This window comes from Centropristis striata, chromosome 5, assembly GCF_030273125.1.
Source record: "Centropristis striata isolate RG_2023a ecotype Rhode Island chromosome 5, C.striata_1.0, whole genome shotgun sequence".
In the NCBI taxonomy this organism is placed as follows: Eukaryota; Metazoa; Chordata; class Actinopteri; order Perciformes; family Serranidae; genus Centropristis; species Centropristis striata.
In genome coordinates, this window is record NC_081521.1 from 10,957,293 (window position 1) to 10,981,372 (window position 24,080).

Genomic DNA, 24,080 nt, shown 5'->3' on the forward strand with positions numbered 1-24,080 from the left:
ATAGACTACCCTATACTATCCTATGCCTTGCTCCCACACGGCGAGGCTCACTACAGAAATCTCTAGAGAACTGTGGAGCTTAAGCCAGCCGATACGCATCTCCATGGTCACGTCAGCCAAAGTTAACACTGGAGAACACCCACAGTATGTGGGTACACATTCTCCAATATTGTAGATTTAGATATTAAGCTTTTTTTTTCACAGTCATATCTCTTCTGTTTTCAACAGCTGCCTACTTTGTCGTGCTTTTACATTTAAATAGTAGCAGTTTAACAACTACATTATCTGTATCCACAATTATTTATGCTACATTTACACGCAAACTGTGTTTAAAAAAGGTACCAAGCATCTGCTCAATCTGCATTTGACCCTTTCATCATAGCAGAGTGCTATCAAGGGTTAATCCTTTTGTCCTCTTGTTGTAGTTTCATACATCAATGCTAAACACAGAGAATTACTCAAGACATTACAAAACATGTTTCATAGAATTTCGAGCTTTTGAGTTCATTTAGAGTTCAATGCATTATGCTCACTGCATATTCAATGAAATTTTAGATTGTTTTAGATTGTATATTTTTATTTGCTTATCGGAACGTTATGTAACACCTCATTATACAGTCAGGTAAATTTAAAGTGAAAGGGTTAGAGGTTATAGTAATCTCATAATAAGGTTATTTTATAACCTGTGCTTTCATACTAAAGAAAAGTAGTGTCGGACCAGTATTAACCCTTAATATGGCACTCATTGAAATACTTGAAAATTCCAAATTTCAACCCTATATAGAGAATATTGGAGGATATTACATACAGCCAGAATGTGGACTGTGGAATGTGTAAAAAATAAATAAATAAATAAAGACCGGGGGAGAGGGGTAACATTTTGAGAAAAAAGTTTATGAGATTAAAGTGGCAAATTTACGAGAAAAAAGTGCGCAGGTTTATGAGATTTAAAGTGGTGAATCTGCGAGGAAAAAAGTTGCTTTTTTTTCACTTTTTTCTCGTAAATCTGTGACTTTTTTTCCATGCAGATTTGCCACTTTAAATCTCTTAAATCTGCGACTTTTTTTCTTGTAGATTTGCCACTTTAATCTAGTAAATCTGCAACTTTTTTCTCAAAGTATTGAGAATCTGATCTGTGCTGATTAGCTGGAAGAAATCCATGTGGTTCTACGACCAAACAGAGAGACATGGGGACCTCGTTTAGATATCCACTGAAGTTGCCAAATATAGTTCTTCACCCGATAAAGGGTTAAAGCCAGAATAGATGCGGTGATGTACAGAAGGCATGGATAATGTGTGTTAATGCATTCAGGCAAACCTCCGACAGCGACAATGAGATAATAACCTGTTGGATGCTGGGTATGCCAGCGGAAAGCCAGTTTTGTACGGAGAGTCAAGGACATGCGTAAGTGTGACAGTATGCAGATCAGTGTGTAAGTAACAGAGAGCCTGGAGCTGAGACAAAAATCCATCAGAAGGTCAGAGGTCACTGATTAGGAGATGGCGAGTGTCTGCATGGACCTTCAAGCCAGACTGTCCCTCTGATCTCTCCTCACCTAAACCTCACTATCGCCACACCAGCCCTCCCTTTGTCTCTCTCTTCATCTCTCGTCCTCTCTCACACACACACACACACACACACATTCGCTCTACTATTGTCTCATTAATATCATTGCCATCTGCTCCATATGTAACAGCCCAATTAGAGAGATGCACTTTGACCCTACCTGTCCAAATTTAATTTGAAAGTCTACAGCCATCCCTGCACACTCTTTTTTTCATCACACACACACACACACACACACACACATATATAATCACAGCATGCTTATAGACCGTCCAGACTTTGACCTTTCATTGTTGTCTCTCTACAGGGCCTGAGCTGATTTGTCAGCCTTGTGTAGGTTTGGTTTTCACCCCCCAAGTGTCCTCTGGACATCAGCTGACCATGGTGGTCTGAACAGAGGAAAGCCTGGCACAGTGTGTGTTCACTCTAACACAGCGAGGGGAGCAGAGACGGACCGGAGCAAAGAGAAGAAGCATATTTAAACACAACATGTCTCAAAACAGAGAACTCGTGGTTTTCTACATAAACTATAAACTGGACCAGAGAAACTATCCTCTCAACCACATGGGTCTCATAGAGCCTCCCAACAGGACTGATGGAGGGGAGGCAGGGGTGGAGGAGGAGCAGCGGGTAGCGACGCACGCCAACGGGACTTTTAATGGCACGAGTCCCGGGACCCCACCGGCGTCTCCGCTGCGGCAGCAACGGTTGCCATCAACGACAAGCCTGGACGCGATTAAAGAGGCCCTCCGAGACTCGGCCAACGAGTTCGAGCTGCGGTACGCCCGCGCCTTCAGCGATCTGCACAACCAGCTGCACATCACGCCGGCCACGGCCTACCAAAGCTTCGAGAACGTGATGGATGAGGTGTTTCGGGACGGGGTCAACTGGGGCCGCATCGTAGGGCTTTTTGCTTTCGGCGGGGCGCTGTGCGTGGAGTGCGTGGAGAAAGAGATGAGTCCGCTGGTGGGCAGGATCATTGAGTGGATGACGGTCTACCTGGACAGACACATTCAGCCCTGGATCCAGAGCCAAGGAGGATGGGTGAGTCTCTCTCTCACACACACACACACACACACACACACACACACACAAAAACATCATCAAAAGTCTTTAGGTGCTTGTTTTATGGTGCTGTAGCTCCAGGTATACTCTTCAACATGACTGGGTTCAGTTCTGTGATTATGGTCAGCTGCTGTTGCCTCTATGGAAAATGTCCATGTTGACATTTCTCTTCACACCTCTGCTGGCAGCAACACTGGAGAACTGTGTTTAGTTGGAATATAGTTGGAAAAAAAAGGATAAATCTTGTTATGTTTCTGACTAGTTCTGGTTCTGATTTTGTTGATACAATAGCATTTTGGTTGGGTACGACTTTTTATGTGGCTCTGCATTTTGCACAAATCACCTTAAGTTAATATTCTTTTTAAACACCAAGTTAAGGATTCTTAAAAATAAAATCAGTTGCTCATTACATTCTTCGTCTGCACTTTAAGATTTCTTTAAGGTGCTCACTTAAGTATTTAAGGTTTTCTCCATATTTTGGACTTATACTTAAAAAAAATCTCTTAAAGTTGGTTAAATACCTTGGCAACCGAAGTAAGGAAAAAAATGTTAGACTAGTACCTCTGACCACAACATGGCGAGTTAATGACAGTTAATGAAGAAAATGAACACATCCCAAGAAGAACAATCTAATGGATTTTGCATTTGTTTGAATCATTGTTGGATAACATTTAAATTCTTCTTATTCATAGTAAGTCACTCTTCAAGATCAGCCAAAGTGCAAGCAAAAAAAGTCTCCATACTAACTGTAGAATATTACTGCCCTAAAAGATCTTTCCTTAACTAATGAAACTTTTTTAAGGAATTATTAATTTATTAAGTATCAAACTTAAGAAGCAAACTTTAGATGTTTTGTGCAGCCGACGCCAGGCCTTCTTCTGTGTTGTTCCAATGTGTGGATCATGTGCATGTTGGTCAGCTGTGTGTCTATCTGCCTGGCCTGACCTCCAGTGACTCTGTATCATTGGTGGAGTTCTATACTTACTTTCCTATGCAGATGTGCCAGATAAGCCATATCAGCCTGTGTGAGATTGTGACATGTTCCGGGGGTGGGGTTGACTCTGTGACCAGCGAAGGAGAAAAGATCTCAGATTAGATATAATAGAGGAGACACAGATAACAGGCAGCACACTCGTTATAAAACCCCATCTGTGCTTAAAAACAGTAAAACCAGAATGTTTGTGTGGTCAGCAGCTGGTTCAGCTGTTCTCTAATTGATCAGCAGCACGGAGCTCAATGAGCCAAATCGAAGAGGGAGCTTAACCGGCTCCATCAGGGCTTTGTAGCTCTCTGCAGCCTGCCTGGGGATCGAAGTTCTCTCATCACAGGGTGGGATGAAGTCCAGGGCTTATACAGATAGCCCTTTGTTTTACTCCGGTCAGTTGATTGGCTCTGTGCTTTGTTTTCTTCTTCTTCTTCTTCTTCTTCCACTATCTGTCCATTTGATTGTCCCCTGCTCTGCCCTGTCCTCTCTTCTCTTACGTTGCTCACCAAGGCAGCTGCATGCAGATGAAAGCTGTTTTTTTTTTTTGGGGTGGGGGTTAGCTGGAGAGTGGGCTACTCCTGCTTGTACTGGCAATCCCACTATGTGTATGTGTATGTGTATGTGTATGTGTATGTGTATGTGTATGTGTATGTGCGCTCCTGATCACCTCCAGGACGGTTGAGGTCAGCTCTTTTCCTTTGTGCCAGCCATTTGATGGTCTGGAGGAGAGTGGGGTGAGGGAGGAGGCTGTTTTTATTTTCCCCAGTGCGAGGTCAAAGGTCGATCCTATGGAAACTGACATCCCAGTGGCTTTACAACGTACCTAGATGAAAATCCCATTGGGCAGACAGTCAGTGGCTCTGCTGTTGTTACAACTGCAGACTAGAATTTATTTATTTCACAGTTGTTCCAGATATAACATAGAGGAGGGGCTATAGCCAGGATGAGGTTATGGAAACATATATATATATATATATATATACATGTACATATATATGTATATATATATATATATATATTAGGGTTGTCAAAAGTTTCGATACTAAAACGTTGTATCCGGGTATGATAATCATTTTCAAAAGTATCGATACCCCCCCGTGCACAGCATACAACCTCAAAATATTGTTATAATTTTCATTGTATTTATTTATTTATTACACTACCTCAGACCTGAAGTTTGTTATCATAGTTGCAGTTTCTTTTTGCACAACTGTTTTTTATTATAAATATTTAACATGTGGTTCTGTCCATTTTTACATGTTGCATTTTTCTTGTTAATACAAATATTACTGTTAAATTTTGGGGTCTTTGTTTTTATCCTGGTGGTATCGAAAATGGTATCGAGTATCGAATATTTTATGTGTTTTTTATGTATCAGTATCGAGTTGAAAATTTTAGTATCGTGACAACCCTAATATATATATATATATATATATATATATATATATATATATATATGATAGTAAACTGATGTTTGTTGCTCCTTTGTTTAAGGGATGCTGCAGCTCCCAGAGGTCTGGTCTCATAACAGCACCGCTACCCCACCTCTAGTGTTCTGGGGCTGGTGGTGTTGTGCTGTCTGTCTGTTAATCCACCACTTCGGTACAGACTGAAATATCTCAATCGATCGCCATTACACTTTGTACAGACGCTCGCTCATGTTCCCCAGAGGATGAATCTTAATGACTTTGATGATACAGTAACTTCAGGTTGACATTCTGGCTTCTATCTATTGGATGGTTTTTCATGAAAGTTTCATATCACCTTCAAGTCAAGTTTATTTATATAAAACATTTCATACAATAGCCGTAGACTCAATTTATTTCAAGACTAAAAAAAAAACAGGCAAGGAGCATCCATGACAAAACTATATAAAATAAGAACCTAGAAGATAAAAAGGTATTGTATAAAAACAATAAAAATTTATAACTTTTGTTTTAGAAAAATAATGATCAAATAAAATAAAAACATATATAAGTTCCACCAATTTAGCAGGGTCCTGTTTCATAAAGCAAGTTTTCCAAATAAGCCAAGCTTATACAAGTCTGACTCACTTACAGTTGTTTTGGTTCCATAAAGCAAATTTTAACGTAGTTCAAGTTACATAACTTCTTTCTACTCTTAGTTGGTTTTCTGTAAGACTGCAGGTTCCCAGGAGAGATAATGTGAAAATAATGAATATTTCATCTAATTATTATTTAGTTATTACCATTTGTCCCGAACAGCTGTTTGTAGAGTTAAAGTAAGTACTTATTCACAAACTGGAAGCCCATTCTGGGTGGAAATAGACGGGCCATGAAGAGGCAGTTCTAATGGTTAATCTTGTTTCTCATCACCTCTTATGAATATCTTCACCACCACTGCAATCAACACATGTGGTTGATGATCTCATGTTGTCAAAACCATCTTTACACCCACACACACTACCTCAAATACACTTACACATTCATACAAGACGGTTGGCTTAGCATCTAGTTGGACTTACAACATCTGTTGGCTTCATGTCAGTGTAACCTTGACTTGGAGAAGTGGATGACTTCATCTGAAAGCTGAATGGATCAGCCTGTTGAAAGCTCACTGGTCTGGTTTCACTTCTCCTGCTGCCAGGAAACATTGGTTTGAGCACATGATGCCACTTCCTTCGCTACTAACTGTGTATAATTCACTTTTATTCTGTTTTTGCTGGCCTGGTGCTGTGAAGAGACCACCGGTTGGACATGTGTCCCTGTTAGGGTTGTCAAAAAACGTAAACGTAAAACGTAAAAACGTAAAACTAAAACGTTTTATCCGGATACAATACAATACAATACCCCCCCCCCGCATTAATGTTGCCCATGTTTTTATTAGCCATTAGCCACAGCTAGCAATTAAAGGCTGACGTCACGTTAATGATTACAAACAACGTAAATTTTGTTTATTTAAATAATTTTTTAAAGTTTATATAAATGTTGGTGACTGGAAAGTGTTATTTTCTCTCTTGAAGTCCCAGAATGAAGCAGAGAAAAGTCGACTTACCAAGCTTTCCTAATATTTTGCACAGCATAAAACCTCAAAATATTGTTCTAATTGTTATTGTTTATTGTATTTATTTATTTTTTGCACTACCTCAGACCTGAAGCTTGTTATCATAGTTGCAGTTTTTTTTTTACACAACTGTTTTTATTATAAATATTTAACCTGAGGTTATGTTAATTTTTACATGTTGCATCTTTGTTGTTGGGGAAATTTTGGGGTCTTTGTTTTTATCCTTGTGGTATCGAAAATGGTATCGAGTTGAAAATTTTAGTATCATGACAACCCTAGTCCCATGTTAGTAAGCTTGGGGTAGTCCCAAGCTGCATTGGCAAACGAAAATATACAATTCAGTAGGTGGTTTACCGTCACAGTCTTATCATTTCTTCCCATCACTCTTTCTGTTCCTGTCTTTGTCACAATATTTTTACGCTCTCTTTTTTCGTCTTTGTTCAAAGTCAACCTACACTTTCTCTGAAATGTACCAGAGTCTCTGACTAAACCCACATGAGACATTCTTCTCCTTTTTCTTTCTTTCTCTCTGTTATTTCCCTCTTTCTTTCTTCCTTCCTTCCTTCCCCTGACACCTCCTCACAGGGATGAAGCACAGAGCCGTTGGCAGATGTGGGGACCTGAGTGTAGCTGTGAGGCAGGTGTGCTCCCAGTGTTAGCTGATGAAATGTTACTAAGAAGCAGCAAGGTCACTTTAACTCAGTCGCTCCATCCTTCTGCTCCATGATCTTATTGTTGCTTCCCACATTTCTTCATGTATTGTGGTTGGAGGGATTGTGACAAAGAAAGTAGACAAAACATGGAAGGAAATGGACAATTTGTTAAAACAATAGTACATATTAGGGCTGGGCGATATGGACCAACAGTCATATCCCGATATATTTAGGCTGAATATCGATATATGATATATATCCTGATATTTTAATCGCAAAGTGAGAGCAAATGTTCAGTCACAGTCAAAGCCAAATATGACATGTCACAAGTAGTTTTATTGAAACTGTTTATTCAAGTGAACATAAATACTGTATAACAACAGGAGGACCTTTTTTAAAATCAATCAAAGCTCCATAAAGTGCACATTTAAATAAAAAAATATCTTAACTCTATGGAGTCTTGGACTATGTTGTCCATTTTTGAATCCTTTTCATGTCTTTTCGTGTCTTTTTTGTGTCTTTTTGTGTCTTTTTTGGTCATTTTGTGTCTTTTTTGGTCATTTTGTGTCTTTTGTGTCATTTTTTAGTTATTTTGTGTCTTTTTTTGGTCATTTTGTGTCCTTTTTTTGTGTCTTTTTTTGGCATGTTTGTGTCTTATTTTGACATCATGAAGAAGTTGTGCTCCGGCGCTTTCGTGGAACCCAGAGGTTTAAATAAAAATTAAACAGGCCAATCTTTTTCTGAAATAAATATATTTAAATGAGAAAAGAATAAAGAACATTACAAAATAACTAAATATGACAAACTCTAGTAAGGGCAGCATTTATATATAAAGAAAGAAAGAAAAATTTCACTATATCGATATATGCGATATGGTCTAATTCCATATCACATTTAAAAAACATATCGATATTTATTTTTTATATCGATATATCGCCCAGCCCTAGCCCTACATATGATGTTAATGGTGGCGTAAAGTAATTGGTGATGGCATAGTTGAATAAAAACGGAAAGTAATCAGTAGTTGCAGCCTTATTTCTTTGTTTTCGATACACAAATACAGAGAAAAGGCGAAACAGTGTTTTGAACTGGTGGAATAGTTGAAGAGACAGTTAAATATTGAAAAGTGAAAGGTGTTTTGCACAACAGAGCAAACCTTGCTGTCAGGAAAACTGATAAAACCTCAGCGTAAATGATCCCGCCGGAGCTTATTTTGGAGCCTCGACTGTCCGGGATGCTGAGATATTTAATGGTAGCTCTGGATGTGAGATAAATCCACTCAGCCAGATTCTCCCTCCACAGCCTGTGGTGTTTAAAAGAAGCGCAGGAGTAAAGCCATATATTGTCAGATAATAAACCTTGGCAGGCAGCAGAGGTAGAGACAGTGCCATCGACCTAATAATGCTGTTTCCAGCAGAGCAGGCGATGGCAGTGATTACTCAGTGGAGATTGAGCCGCCTCAGGGTGGGGGTACGGGGTTATTACCAATTATAGATGAATAATATCTCGACCTGCTACTGGGGGAAACAATGTTTTTTTCCCCTCTGACAGACTAATAAAGGCTAAACTCATTTAGAAGAACCACACTGCCACGGTCTGGGGAAGCTTGGCTGGAGCTGGATGGGGATTGGGGGGGGTGGGGGGGGCTTTCAGTAGAGGAACGGGAGGAAAAAAGAGACCATTATCCTAGTTGTTCTGCTTTGTGCTGTCGACGGTCTTGGTAAGGTCAAGGAAAAGTTAACTACAAGAGAAATGTCCTCAAGCAGTGAAAGCCCGTCTATATTGCCTTGTTTTCTTAGCCTATTTTTTTTTATCATCGCTGCCACTTATGGCTGTATACAGTACATGATATTATGCCATGTTCAGCACGAGCGCTCATAGGAGAAGGCTGGGCATATTCTACATTTTTCTCATTGTCGACAGGAAAAGACTAATGAACTGTTCCTTGTACCATCTTGTGTGTGTATCCAAAGCATATGTTCTCCCTCTGTGACTTAGAGCTCTATTGTTGTCAAAAACGATTTAAAACACATCAATGAGCCATGCTGCTGCACTGAATAACATGTTTATTTATTACCAGGAACACACACACACACACACACTGGGTGGATGATATGATAAGATCAGAATGATATAGAAATCTCTATTGAATATATATTTTTTAAATCGTCTCCATCGCAGTGTCGGAAAAAGCAGTGGCCAAACTGCATTACGGCAATATTCGCGTGACTCTAGGGCTGGGCGATATGGACCAAAAGTCATATCCCGATATATTTAGGCTGAATATCGATATACAATATATATCCCCATAAAAAAATCCCAAATATGACATGTCACAAGTAGTTTTATTGAAACCATTTATTTAAGTGAAGATAAATACTGTATAACAACAGGAGTACCTTTTTTTTAAATCAAAGCACCATAAAGTGCACATTTAAATAAAAAAATATCTTAAATAAAAATAGCTTATGAAATATAATAGGCCAATCTTTTTCTGAAATAAATATATTTATATGAGAAAAGAATAACGAACATTACAAAAGGACTAATTATGACAAAGCCGAGTAAGTGTATTATTAGGGTAGGGTATATAGGGTAATATTTATATATAAAGAAAGAAAAAACATTTGAACTATATTGATATTTGCAATATGGTCTAATTCCATATCACATTTAAAAATATATCAATATACATTTTATATTGATATATATCGCCCAGCCCTACGTGACATTTACAATTAAAATGGGAAATAAAGAGTAAATAAAAATAATAAGCTCAATCAACAGAAGTGCTGTATTTCAGACTCATTGCTGATAACCAATAACCAATAACTAACACCATTGGTTAATCACCCCAATCATTGTTTTGTTTGTTTTTTTTGCATTATATGTTTCGCAAAAACAACCTTCATATAGGACAACATATACGCTGATACCAATATAAACCAATAGGCCAATATTAGCTAATATTATAGGCTGAGCTCTAATCTAATAAGTGTATCTATATGTGTGATAATGAATGTATGCATGCTGGCTTTACTATAAAGTGGGCTAGACACAGACGCTGTAATTAAAGGCCCATGGAGGTTAAGTCCATTGACTTGTTGTGACAAGGGAAACACCTGAGCTTCCTTTGTGCGAATCTTCTTGTTGTCACTTATTCTCTCTCTCTCTCTCTCTCTCTCTCTCTCTCTCTCTCTCTCTCTCTCTCTCTCTCTCTCTCTCTCTCTCTCTCTCTCTCTCTCTCTCTCTCTCTCTCTCTCTCTCTCTCTCTCTCTCTGGCCATTTACCTGAGCAGGAAAAACAAAATGAATGACTTGTTGGATTGTGATGTTGGTGTGAAGGCAAGACTGAAAACTGATTTCAGTTTTTACAGTTTGTCCAAGAATGTGGGTCAGTTTAAGAATGTATGGTGCCTTGAACACGTGTTGTGTTCTGTAGAGAACGATGAGCTGCTATTTGGAACTATTTTCAACTGAATCTAACGTAATTTATTTTGTTTTTTTATTTTTTATTTTTTTTAAGTTTACTTACGTACTTTATTTTTATTTAGGTGTTTTGTCTGTTTTTGATTTAGTTATTCTGTGACAAGCAAATAAAGGTGGTTTGAAAAATCAAAAAAAATCTCTCTCTCTCTCTCTCTCTCTCTCTCTCTCTCTCTCTCTCTCTCTCTCTCTCTCTCTCTCTCTCTCTCTCTCTCTGTCTCTCTCTCTGTCTTTGTGTAATTAACATGCACATAGGATAGGCAGTTAGACCCACAGAGTCGTCTGTCAGACTACCCTACCAGAGAAGAGCAAGAAATCTCACCCATGGGACCAATCCAGCCCGCCTCCATCTCTCTCTCTCTCTTTCTCTCTTTCTCTGTCTCTCTCTCTCTCTTCGTCTCACCCCCCCCACCCTTCATCTTCTATACATCTCTCCCTCTGTCTCTCTCCTGTGTCCTTCCACCTCCTCTACGTGTGCCCCTCCCACTGCCACTGATCGATCCTTGTCCCTTATTTTTCTATCTGTACCTCCCTTCCTCCAGCCCCCTCCCTCCTCCTCTATTTATCATTTTGGAGCTCCTTTATTTCCACCGTCGTCTGCCCTTCCTCCCCTTTCCCTTCTCCTTCTCTACATCCATCTATCTATCGCTCGTCTACCTTGCAGACTAAACATATTATGGAGCAGACATGCTAGCACACGGCTCATCAATCTCGCCGTTAACCCCGTGTAGCCCTGTTCCACTGCTGTTTCCCATCTTAGTTTGTTTATAAAAACACACGTATGGCTCGTATACTGTCATCAGCGATATCGATCCCTCTGACTTGATCCCTGCTTACCACCCCCCGCACCTCCGCCCCCACCTGTGCAGCTGCCAGCATCACCATCCCTTCATCTTTCCCTTCATCCCACTTTCACTCCCTCTGTCCCATCCTCCTCCTCTTCTCTTCATCACTAATGGCTCACGTGTGGCTAATTAGGAGGGATGTTTTTTCCTATCTTCCTGGGCTTTCTTTTAACAACAGCGTTCTGCCCACCAAGCAAAGTTTCCGCGAACCGATTGTGTGTTTGTTTGTTTGTTATGGCGCTCGTGACGCGGCTTGTTGTTGTCGTCTCATACGTTTGAGCATTTTATTGTATGGTGGCACGCTGCAGAGGGGAGGGGACGGCGCCAAGTCAGACTGGTCATGTGACTACCTCAAACAAAGGACCCGTGGCCACATACACACACACAGGAATTTGCCTTACTGGCTTTTCAGTTGTGCCCACAGGTGTGTGCTCGCTTTGCAGATAAAGCCATCGCTGAATAGAACGCGCAGCAACTTTTCATTGTGTCGTTATTTAACTTGTGACACACATAGAAGCCACACACACAGACAATGCTCCCAAAACCCTTTTTGCATTGGATCAATGGCGGCCACTTTTGTTCGAGCGGTGTCAATAAACGCGTCTGTGTGGTGGGCGGTTCTATGCAGATTGATCTCTGAATGTTTTCATATGAATGTAGCTGCTCAGCCCATGGATGTGCCTCTATTGTTTTTCTGTGCATGTGTTTAAGCTCATGCATTAGTTTTTCATGATCTGTGAGATCTGCTCTATGTGTGTGTGTGTTTGTGTGTGTGTGTAGTCAGTGTTGTGTGTCAGAGCCACAGCTTGGAAATGGCAGCCAACAGATTGTGTGATTCAGTTGCCTACAGCTCCATGACAAGAACATCAGGGACCTGTCACATGATTTTAGGTGTGTTTTGCCTGTGTTTATGTACGTGAAGACATAAAGACTCTTGTTTGCCTTTAAGGAGAGGGACTTGGACAAACCATTCCTGTGTGGTTGCGGGAGGCGGCAACATGCTCACTCATGAGGCAAAGTGGGCTGTTCCATTCCTGCAGGATCATTTGGTGCACCTTTTGCTTTATTTTAGATGTGACAAACTGGTGCAAAGGACAGCACACATTTTCAGATGTAGATTGATATTAGCGAAATTTGCACTTTTTTTGTGCCAATTGTGATTGTTATTTAAGAGGAGCTGTGTATTTTAAATTATTTGAGTTATTACCTCTAGCAAGGAGGTTTTGGTTTGGTTTGTTGTTGTTTTCTTTTGTCTTTTTGTCAGATTACTAAAAAATCTACTGTTCTGATTTTCATGAAACCTGTTGGAGGGGTGTAGTATGTGCCAAAGAAGCAACCGTTCCATTTTAGAGCAGATCTGAACCTCAGGGGCAGTTACACAAATTATTTCTCAGTTCTGTTTACATTGCTTAGCCTTGAAGTGCCATTAGGCCTGTTACAGTTGCGATAATAACATTGTAGACTTAAAAAATAGTAAAAATAGTCTAGGTCATGTCTATATACCACACGATATTGCCCATTGTTACCAAAAAATTACCCAAAAAAACATCAGGGTTTTCCCTACTGTTAAAACTCTGATTCCAAAAATGTTGTCTAAAACATAAATAAAAAAGAATGCGATCATTTGCCATTCCTTTGTGACATATATTCAATTACAACTATTGTAGAAAGATAAAATATTTTATAATCCCTTTTTTTGTAAATGCACACTAAAATTCTGAATTTGTTGCATTCTTTTTTTATTAACGTTTTGCACAGTGTCCCAAATATTTTGAAATCAGGTCTGTCTAAGACGGTTGTTGCTGTTTATAACTCATATCTAACTTATAGTTTATATGTTGTTACTTTGCACTTTCTGTTAACAAATGTCCAACCATTGGATAACTGGAGTGACAGTATGTTGCCTGGAATGAATGACTCCATAAACCAGTGCCAAATTTTTTTCATATTTTAATTTTAATATTAATATTAATGTTTTTAGTATTTATTAAGAGTCCATTTTATTTATTGTTTTGGTTGTGTGGTTTTGTCTTGCTTTTTTGATTTAGGATATTTTGTTATTTTTTTCACATCCCAATTCTAATTTCTGAATATTCTAATATATATTGCATATATATGCTATTATATTATCAAATTATCATGTCAGTGGCATTAAATTACATTAAATGATTGCAGTTATTTCTGGGAAGCTATATATTTTCAGCTCATGAATCAAGCAATCTGAGACCCATTAAATGAATAACCCCGATCTGACCATTTCTATATAAAACTCCAATTCCAAAGAAGTTGGGACACTGTGAAAACATAAAAAAAATAGAAAGCAGAGATTGCAAATCCATTGGGACCTGCACTCAGTTGAGTACAGTACACTCACAAGATATTTAATGTTCAATTTATGTTTTACACCACGTTGTAATCGGGGCGGTAAGTAAGTGGTGTTAGAGCGGGCCATTAGACAACAACTCCCCTCAGTATGTGTGTGTGTGTGTGTGTGTGTGTGAGTGTGTTTACAGCTTGTGAGAACATTAGCTGGTCACGTGAAAGACCTGTAGCCCTGCAGCGGCGAGACATCAATACAGCCCTAATGACAACATTTGCTGCATTTAGACTGCATCACAATCTCCCCGTTTCTTCTTTCTCTCATTTAGAAACACACGGCGGTGTCGCAGCAGTCAGTCTCTTCTATGTTCCATATCCAGACGCTGTTTATGTATACAGGCCAGATATCCAGCTGTGTAATAGATGAGTGTGTACGTGTCTATACTGCCAGCACACTGCAGAGCGAGGAGCTATTAGAGCGGCTTTGCCAGACGGGTAGACACCAGACTATCGCTGTAGTGCAGCATTATGCCCCCCCCCCCCTCCTGGAAGAGTCTGACACTGTCAAATGAAGAAGACAAGGGGTAGAGAGAGGCAGATGCAGATGGCGAGGAAGGCAATGCAGAGGAAGACGAGGCTCGTGACTCAGCTAGACGAGGATGCACTATGTAGGTTAATAGGTTACACTGCATGTATGGTGCAGTCTGTGTGTGTGCTGTGTACATTTCTATATGTGCAAGCTTACATGTTGTATGAGCAAAACAGCTGGAAGAGACTGCATTTTGGTTTGCCTACGTGCTGCTCCACTTCTCCCAGGGCTTAGTGGTAAAATCAGGTCACGAGCAAGTCTTTCCCCCCTCCTTCCATCTCCCCTCCTCTCCTTCTTCCTGCTTGCCCCCTCATTTTTTTTACCTCTCTGCTTCATCCCACATTCCTACCCTTTCTCCTGCAACACATTCTTTTTAATTTTTTCTGTCTCCCTGCAGCCGGGTGAAAAAAGCCCAAACACTTTCCCGCATCCCTCTGCTCTCTGATTGCATTTCATCCCTCCATCCTCCTCTCTATCCGTCTCTTCCCTGCCCTCCGCTCTCTGTTTGTCTCTCTATGCTCATATCTGTGATCAGATTATGAGGCATATCATGGGATTAGTGAGTCTCATGGCATGTATTAAAGTGGGAGAGCTGAGGAATGGATAGAGAGGTTGATGAGTATTTCATGGTAATGTGGCACCCAATCTCATATAGGACTTAATGATGATAGAGAGCATCAATGCCATCATGGTTATATTCATCACAGGCTTGTTTGAATGGCCAAGGGGGTAAAGCAATAAAGTCAAAAGATATCTTTGGTGGCTGTGCAATAAGAGAGAAGAGATAATAGAAAGAGAGAACAAAACCCGACGGGTGCAGGGCCTATCTGTGCTCAAGGGATTCTGGGGATCACTTTCTTTTATGTCGTAGAACTTTATGAAAATGTACAGTAAGTGATGGGAATGGGGGTGGCACAAAATATTCATACGGGAATATATCGCATCTCTTCCTCTAAGTCAGTGGTTCTCAACCTTTTTGAGTCGCAACCCCCAATATAACATGCATGTTGTCCGTGACCCCCGCTCACTGAACACAATCTCACACGCACAGTTCAGATCACCCAAAAAAAAACCAAATAAAGACACAAATTGACTAAAAAAGACAGAATGACCAAAAAAAGGAAACAAAATGACCAAAAAGGACACAAATTGACCACAAAATGATCAAAAAAAGACATAAAATGACCTAAAAAGACACAAAATGAACAAAAAAAGACATTAAGTGACCAAAAAGACTAAAACACATGAACACTTTAACACAGTGGAGACAGAGCTGACTTCCAAAATGATTTGGCGACCCCCAGAAATCATCTCGCGACCCCAATTGGGGTCGGGACCCCAAGGTTGAGAATAGCTGCTCTAAGTGATACATCGTCAGTACACTGCCGCCAGATATTGGTATTTTCATTCCATTACTTAAATATTTTAGTGAGCCATAGCTGTATCCTTTCTTCAACACACCAGAATGAGGCTTTAAACTCAGACTCTTTGCTGCTTAATGTGCAATGTTTCATCCCTGACGTCAAATTCCAAAACAGTCAGTGTGTTTACATGCACAGTTTAATCGCTTTGCTTAAAACTCGATTTTGGCGTCTAATAGGACTTCTGTTCTTGTCCCAGTTTTCATGCAACTGAGGAAATTGAATAACTGACGGGAACGTGTCCTCCTCTTTAACTATGGGTGGTGATATGCGTTGTTTCAGCAGGTTAATCCTCTGGGGTCTGTGATTTGTTTGACGTTCCGAGGTCGTGTAAAACCAAAGAAATGATTGTTTTAATTTGATAGCACAAAATTATTTGTAATAAGTATAAAAGTAGGATGGGACGAGGCAGGCATGGCATTTTGCAAAAATACTGCTCCTATAAATAAACATGTTTTTATGGTAATTTTTTGTGTATAGTTTTATTATATTTGAATTTTACCTTTTTATTTGTTCCTATTCACAACCTATGTTTAAATTTTTTTAGGTCGGAAACAGTTCATTGAGCATATTTGTAGTTTTATTGTCTTAAATAGTATAATTTTCTTTCAGATTTCATGATTTTTGGGCAAGGGTTAGATGGCAAATCCATCTTGTCAGGCTTCAGGTAATGCTGTTCTGTCCGAACAGTGGTTTGGAACAATCAGCGTCCTGTGAGGAGCTACAGGTATGCAGCTATGTTGTGTGTGACAGGAAGAAGAGGAATCTGCTCATTCTAAACAACAATGGCGTCTCCTAAAGATGTTATCTTAGACACTGCAGCAGCATCAGTTCTACCAGAACTGGAGAGTATTTCTGCAGTAAGAGAAGAGAACAGCATTGAAGGCTTCTGCTTCTCTCCTGAGTGGTTTCAGCACGAATGGTGTGTGACGGTGATGGACAGATGGTTCACTCAGTAACATGCCAGGTATTTTTGAAGGTGCCTTCCTTTTCCCAAACATTTCCTCAGGCGGGTTTGTGGATGTAAATAAAAACAGAGTTCATCAAATTTAGAATTCAGAGAGAGCCTCAGTGCTGCCACTTGCTCCTCTCTCCACATACTTTTCTCCTCATGGGGTTCCCCTTTTTCAGTTTCCAGTCCTTTTCGTCAGCCTTTTCCCCCGCAGCCTGCTTCACCCTTGTTCTTTTGTTCTAGTTTTCTCTCATTTTTCTCTCTGACTCCCTGCCTCTCGTTGTGTCTTTCATTCTGTCTCAGTCTCCCCGTTTCCTTTCTTAATATGTGTTTCTCCGTCTTCCAGACAGATGGCAGGTCTGTGGGTCGTGGTGAGGTGTCTGGGTGGGGCGATGGCCTACAGGGTGGAGGGTTAGACATCCAGTCTGACACAGTCCTTGTCTTTATTACTTCACCTACCTCTCTCTCTGTTCTCCTTCTCTGTGTTTAGCTCTCCTAAACATGTGCTCCCTCTGTCTGAGGTACACACACAGTCCTGAGTCCTTGGCCTTCCTGCTGAGCCTCAGCGCTGTTTACATATGTGTGTATATGTGTGTGAGTGTTTGCTGACAGAATGGGGTTTTGGTTAGAGAGACGGCCCCCAGAGTGGGGCAGGGAACAGATTGGAGTCTGAGCCTCCATGTCCTGACTCATTAATCTCCTCTTTAATTCATGGTCCCACCGCCAGCTCAACACGTACACACACACACACACACACACACACACAGAGCCACCTCCAAGGTCCAAATGGAGACGAAAGAGTAGATACAGACTCACTGATGCTGGCACAAATGTCACCACTGAGGGGAGGTTTAATCATTCAACTTCCTCATTTTTCTTGCTTCCTCTCCACTGTTTGGAAATGATTCATCACACTTCAAACCAGTGCTGTTGCTGTTGCCCCCCCCCCCCCCCCCCTCCTCACTGCCAGCATTGATCTCATGCTTAAGGTGACAGTGATCTAGCCAAGGAGGGGAAGTCAACAAGAGTGTGAAATAGCTCACTGACTGATGAACCATGCAGGTTGCTGTTGTGCTGTGAAGCAGCTCATCCTCCTTGCTGGGAGCAGTATTTCAAAGTCCTGCTTTTTTGGCTGCGTTCCAGTTTTCCATCAGGGTCACGCAGAAGAAGAACAAAGAGAAGTTGACAAGTTATCACTTTCTCTTACCTTGTTTCAAAGCTGCGACGGTTAAGTCCTGTTGTGCGGAGGGCCGCTGCCTGTCAGCTTATTGTTTAAAATGTCATGTTTTCTTCCTCCTAGCAGTGCAGCAGGAGAATAAGCAGAGGGGAACCACATCCAGTGCAAAGGGAACCCTATTTATGCAGGGGAATGCTTAAATATAAAAATAGCTACATAAGCAGGGGAAGGAGCCATTGGAAACATGCACATTTTAAGCAATACGATTCGAATGGATGCTCTCCTCTTCAGGCATCAGCAAGTGTAATACATATTTTTCATATTTTCCTCTCATAGAGGGTGCATTTTCGTCTTTTTGGCAGCTAGGTTGAGCAGTCTGCCTTTTTTTATTGTACTTAATTCCTGTTTTCCTTATTTTTTGCCCGACTTTTGCCTTTAGTATTATCCAGCATCTGCTCTTGTCACTTGCTGAAGTAGAATCCTGACACCGTGATTTATCTTCTTGCTCATTAAAGGGCAGCACTGAAATGCCTGAGTTGTAAGATTTTACTGTGCACTGCAAAAAAGGTGTGTCTAAAAACAAGATAAAAACACTCAATCTGAGGGAAATTATCTTGCTGCATGGACAGATAATTTCACTTGACAAGATTTCTTAACCCTGTGGAGTGTCCAAAAGCTCCACTAATCCAGACTTGTTGACTCCATCCAGACTAGAAAACAAAGCAGCGTGGAGCCCTACTGTAAATTTACCTCTAAAGTTCTGGCTGTAAACTCCATGAGGCCAGTTTCAGTTTGATGATGATATACCAAGTAAAACTGGAGACAAGCTCAAATATATTTAGTATAAAATGATAGAACTGGATGTAACCCTCTTATATGTTAGATTTGCAACCCTTGCTCACATTTGCAACATTTAAAATTCTTTATTGAGCATGATAGTGTTTTGAAAATAAAAAAAATATTTAAAATCACATTTTATGTTAGACTAAAGGACTAAAAAAGACACAAAATGGCCAAAAAAAGACACAAAATGACTAAAAAAGACACAAAATGGCAAAAAAAAGACACAAAATGACTAAAAAAGACACAAAACGGCTAAAAAACAAAACACAAAATGACTAAAAAAGACACAAAATGACTAAAAAAAGACACAAAACGACCAAAAAATGAATAAAAAAAGACACAAAATGACTGAAAAAGACACAAAATGAGAAGACAAAATGACCAAAAACCCCACAGAAGACACAAAATGACAAAAAAACATTTATTATTATTATTATTATTCAAAATCACATTTAATGTTGGACTAAAGGACTAAAAAAGACACAAAAAGACACAAAAAAGACACAAAAAGACACAAAATGACTTACTAAGACAAGAAAAGGATTCAAAAATGGACAAAATAGCCCAAGACTCCATAGAGTTAAATAAAGATTATTAAATCTTAAAACAAGATAAATTAAAGCTGCCAGCAGCGATGAACTGGCCCGAGCAGAGTGACCTGATGATTAATTGTTTCTTACCAAGATAAAAAAACAACTTTAGATTTAGAAGTGTTTGATAATTTATCTTGTTTTAAGAGTTAATTTCTTATTTTAAGCGTTCAACATGCTTATTTCTAGATTTAACAATCTTAATTTAAGAAATCTTGTCAAGTGAAATGATCTGTCCATGCAGCAAGATCATTTCCCTCAGATTTACTGTTTTTATCTTGTTTTAGACACACCTTTTTTGCAGTGTGCTGTGCGTCTAGTGCTTAGCTCTACAGCAGGTCCCACCTTTCCTGCTCATACGGGATCTTCGGCAGCTGATCTGACTCCCGTGTTCCCGAAAAATACATCTGAAATTGTGATAATGATGAAAAATGAGCAGATGGCCTTGAGGAGAAACAGGAAGTATGGAACACATGGAGATGATGAGGACACTGATAAGGAAGGAGGAACAGTCACTCACATTGTTAACTGAAAACACATTAGAATGTATCAAGATTAAAAGTGACAGCGTGCAACGACTTGGCTGCATGAATGATAAATGTACTAATAATGACTCCAGTAATTACAATCATATGATGGTGATGACACTTCTGGTGAGTGTCATGAGGTTATGCTTTATTTAAACTTTGAGATACTTTTTTTATTTTGATACTGAACCAAACTTGTGATTTATTGAGACAGACAGCAGCACTGAGTGGAAAGGGCAGCCTCTCCATTCATTTCTATGACTGTCTTGGGGCAGCCAACAGTGGCGGCTCCAGCAGAAATATCCTGCTATTTTCTGTCTGAAAGCCAAATGGCAAAGTCTCTAATTTACATGAGTATTCTGAGCCTTTATTCAGTACCTTGTGGAGGTACTTTTGGCAGCAATTTCACTTTCAAGCCTTCTTGGGAAAGTCTCGACGGGCTTTGTGCACCTGGATTCAGACAGTTGTTACTATTTTAATGAATGCAACTAAGACTGTGTTTATCATTGTGCTCTGTGTTTCATTTCTGGCTTTGGAAATTGCACACATCATTTTACTTTGTATGAAAAAGTATGCAAAAATGTCATCTTTATATGTTTGCAGGCTCTCTCATTGGTTAGTTTTTACCTATAAATGTATTCTTGGGCTGCTTCCCTCTTACCTGTGTGCATACATGTGTCAAAACAAAACTCAACATGGATTACACTCTCAAAATATTGTACAGATGCTGGAGCCAAGAGTGAGAACTGAGTTGGTCAGAAAGCTTTTAGTTACGCCCCTTTATCATGGAACAATTTACAAAAGGACTTGAAACTGTCTGAACTGATCACAATCGGTAAATTCAAATTGATTCTAAAGGACAAAGAAATCTCTTCCCTTGGTCAGTGTGACTGCTCCTTATGAGTCTCTACTGAGGCTCCTTCAGTGTTGTTGTGATGGCTGTATTTGTATTTAATTGTTATGATAATAAAACTTTTTATGCTGCTTTCTTGGGCAGGTCTCTTGGAAAAGAGATTTTTGGAATCTCAATGAGACTTTTACCTGGTTAATATAAAGGATATATATACTTCCTGGCACGGCCTTCAGGTCAGTTAGATTGGATAATTAGATCTTCTCTTTTATTACATTACATTACATGTCATTTAGCAGACGCTTTTGTCCAAAGCGACTTACAATAAGTGCATTCAACCTGATGGTACTAGACATAGACCACAGGAATCAAGTAAGTACATAAGTTTAAGAGCTAACTGTCATCGCTACAGGAGTGCTATATGTTAAAGAAGAAAAGAAGAGAAAAGAATAAGAGCTTTTTTTTTTTTTTTTAAATATATATGTTAGGTGACCATGACTTAACCTAGGTATTGTTGGAAGAGATAGGTCTTCAGCCTGCGGCAGAAGGTGTCCAGGCTGTCTGAGGTCCTGATGTCGGTAGGGAGCTCGTTCCACCATTTGGGAGCCAAGACAGAGAAAAGTCTGGAGGAGGTTTTGAGGCGAGTTGACCCACGGAGGGTGGGAGTCGCCAGCTGTTTGGCTGATGCAGAGCGGAGAGGACGGGCAGGAGTGTAGAGTTGGACAACGAGAGTTCTCTTGGCTTCATTCTTTTGGTCATAGTTGTGTTGGGGGTGAACCATTGCCCCAGGTAGTATGTAATGGAGCAACTTTTCTTAAAGGACTTCTCGACATATTCTGACCAGTCTCATTGTCTCTGCCACTGAGAAGCACACTGATCCCAGGATGCTGCCACCAGCATTTTTCCCTGTAGAGGTGGTGTTACCAGATGGGGAGCAGGACTTTATGTTGTTTTTTGGAGTTCAGGTTCATTTTTTGTGTCATCAGACCAGAGAAACATTCTTAATGCTCTCAGAGTTCTTTAAGTAACTTAACTTGGAGTGAGTTGTTTCAGTTTTATGTTCCAAAGTGATGCCAGACAATTGTGACTGTTGTCATTTTCGTGCTTTATGTGTCAGTGGGGATGTCAGTAGGGCTGGGCGATATGGACCGAAATTCACATCCTGATATATTTAGGCTAGATATCGGAATTTGATATATATCACACTATTTATATTGCAAAGTGAGAGCAAATGTTCAGTCAAAGTCAAAGCCAAATATGAAATGTCACAAGTAATTTTATTGAAACTTTTTATGTAAGTGAACTTAAATACTGTATAACAACAGGAGTACCTTTTTTTCCCAAATCAAACCACAAAGTGCACTTTTGAATAAAAAAATATCTTAAATAAAAATAGAAAGTGAAATAAAATAGGCCAATCTTTTTCCAAAATAATAAATATATTTTTTTTTACAAAAGAATAAGAAACATTACAAAATAACTAAATATGAAAAACCCTAGAAAGTGCAGCATATCTATATAAAGAAAGTATTATAAACTCTATATGGATATATGCGATATGGTCTAATTCCATATCACATTTAAACATATATAGATGTACAGTACAGGCCAAAAGTTTGGACACACCTTCTCATTCAATGCGTTTCCTTTATTTTCATGACTATTTACATTGTAAATTCATCAAAACTATTAATGAACACATTTGAAATTATGTACTTAACAAAAAAGTGTGAAATAACTGAAAACATGTCTTATATTCTAGTAAGCAAAGGGTGGTTACTTTGAGGAATCTAAAATACAAGACATGTTTTCAGTTATTTCACACTTTTTTTGTTAAGTACATAATTCCATATGTGTTCATTCATAGTTTTGATGCCTTCAGTGAGAATCTACAATGTAAATAGTCATGAAAATAAAGAAAAACACATTGAATGAGAAGGTGTGTCCAAACTTTTGGCCTGTACTGTATCTTATATATTGATATATCGCCCAGCCCTAGATCTCAGTCTACATTTCCTGCCTTAATGGTGTCTGTTTTCAGCTCATAGCCCCTCCTGTACTTTGAAATCTAAATGTTGGCAGGTATGTCATTCAGCCTGCTGTTTCCTTTGATCTTGCCGAGTCACTGTGATCTCTTGATCTGCTGGTGGACTGTTATTCACAATGTAAGGCGGAGGTCACTGCACACACGTCACCTTTACTCACTGTACTGTACTGAACTTTCTACAAGCTCTCCTCTTCTATGACATCATCGTGTCTCAGCAGCCAGAACATCGTGTCACCTCCCCGTGTTGCTGTCAACAATATTTCATCAGCCTCGGGGATGCAGCAGTGACTTTACTCAATAAACGAAAACACATCATGTGTTGTGTTCCACGTTGCGCTCTGGGCCGCTGTCGTTTGGGGCTGTGTGTGTGTGTGTGTGTGTGTGTATGAGTGCACAAGGACATGCAGTGTTTGCGTGTTCACGTCCCAAGTGTTGCAACCAGCAGGAAGCATTGCTCAACTCCAGCCAGGACAGAGATGACATTTTTAAGTGTACTAAGGATCAGCTTCTTGTCCTTGTGACTCTCAGGGACCATCAGGTTTTGTGTAACTGGCTTTATGTGAACTCTTGAACTGTGATCTTGCTTTTTTTCCACCTACCTCACCTCCATAAATTCACACCCATTGCCTTCTCACTTTGGGGATCTTAAGAGCAGCTTTTCCATCATGCTGTCTTCAGTTTTAGACAGCACAGAAATAGATGTTATGTCTACAGAAAACTGAAAAAAAGTGTTAAGTCCCTGTTAGGGTTGTCAAAAGTATCGAGAAAGCAGAGAAAAGTCGACTTATCAAGCCTGCCTAATATTGTGCACAGCATACAAAATATTGTTCTAATTGTTATTGTTTATTGTATTTATTTATTTATTGCACTACCTCAGACCTGAAGCTTGTTATCATAGTTGCAGTTTCTTTTTTTTTTTTTTTTTTTATTAATTTAGACAAAACACAACACAAATCACCAATGAACAAACAGAGAAAAACAAGAACAAAACAAAAAACACAACAACAACAAAATCACAAAACCAACCCAAATAAATAAATAAAACCACAATAATAAACAAGAACCTTAACACATCAAAACTAAAACAAGACACAAACATACATCAAACATAATTACCACATAAAACACACAGTATATCAGT

General features: G+C 39.5%; 1 protein-coding gene across 2 annotated transcripts in view; it reads left to right on the forward strand.

Annotated features, from left to right (window-relative positions):
- bcl2l1 (BCL2 like 1) overlaps positions 1-24,080 on the forward strand; it is a 46,584-nt gene that overhangs the window by 4,132 nt on the left and 18,372 nt on the right. For both annotated transcript variants that reach the window (XM_059332688.1, XM_059332690.1), the window contains exon 2: positions 1,875-2,611. In XM_059332688.1, the coding sequence (XP_059188671.1) occupies positions 2,057-2,611 (555 nt within the window). In that variant the 5' untranslated portion in view covers positions 1,875-2,056. The remainder of the gene's footprint in view (positions 1-1,874; positions 2,612-24,080) is intronic.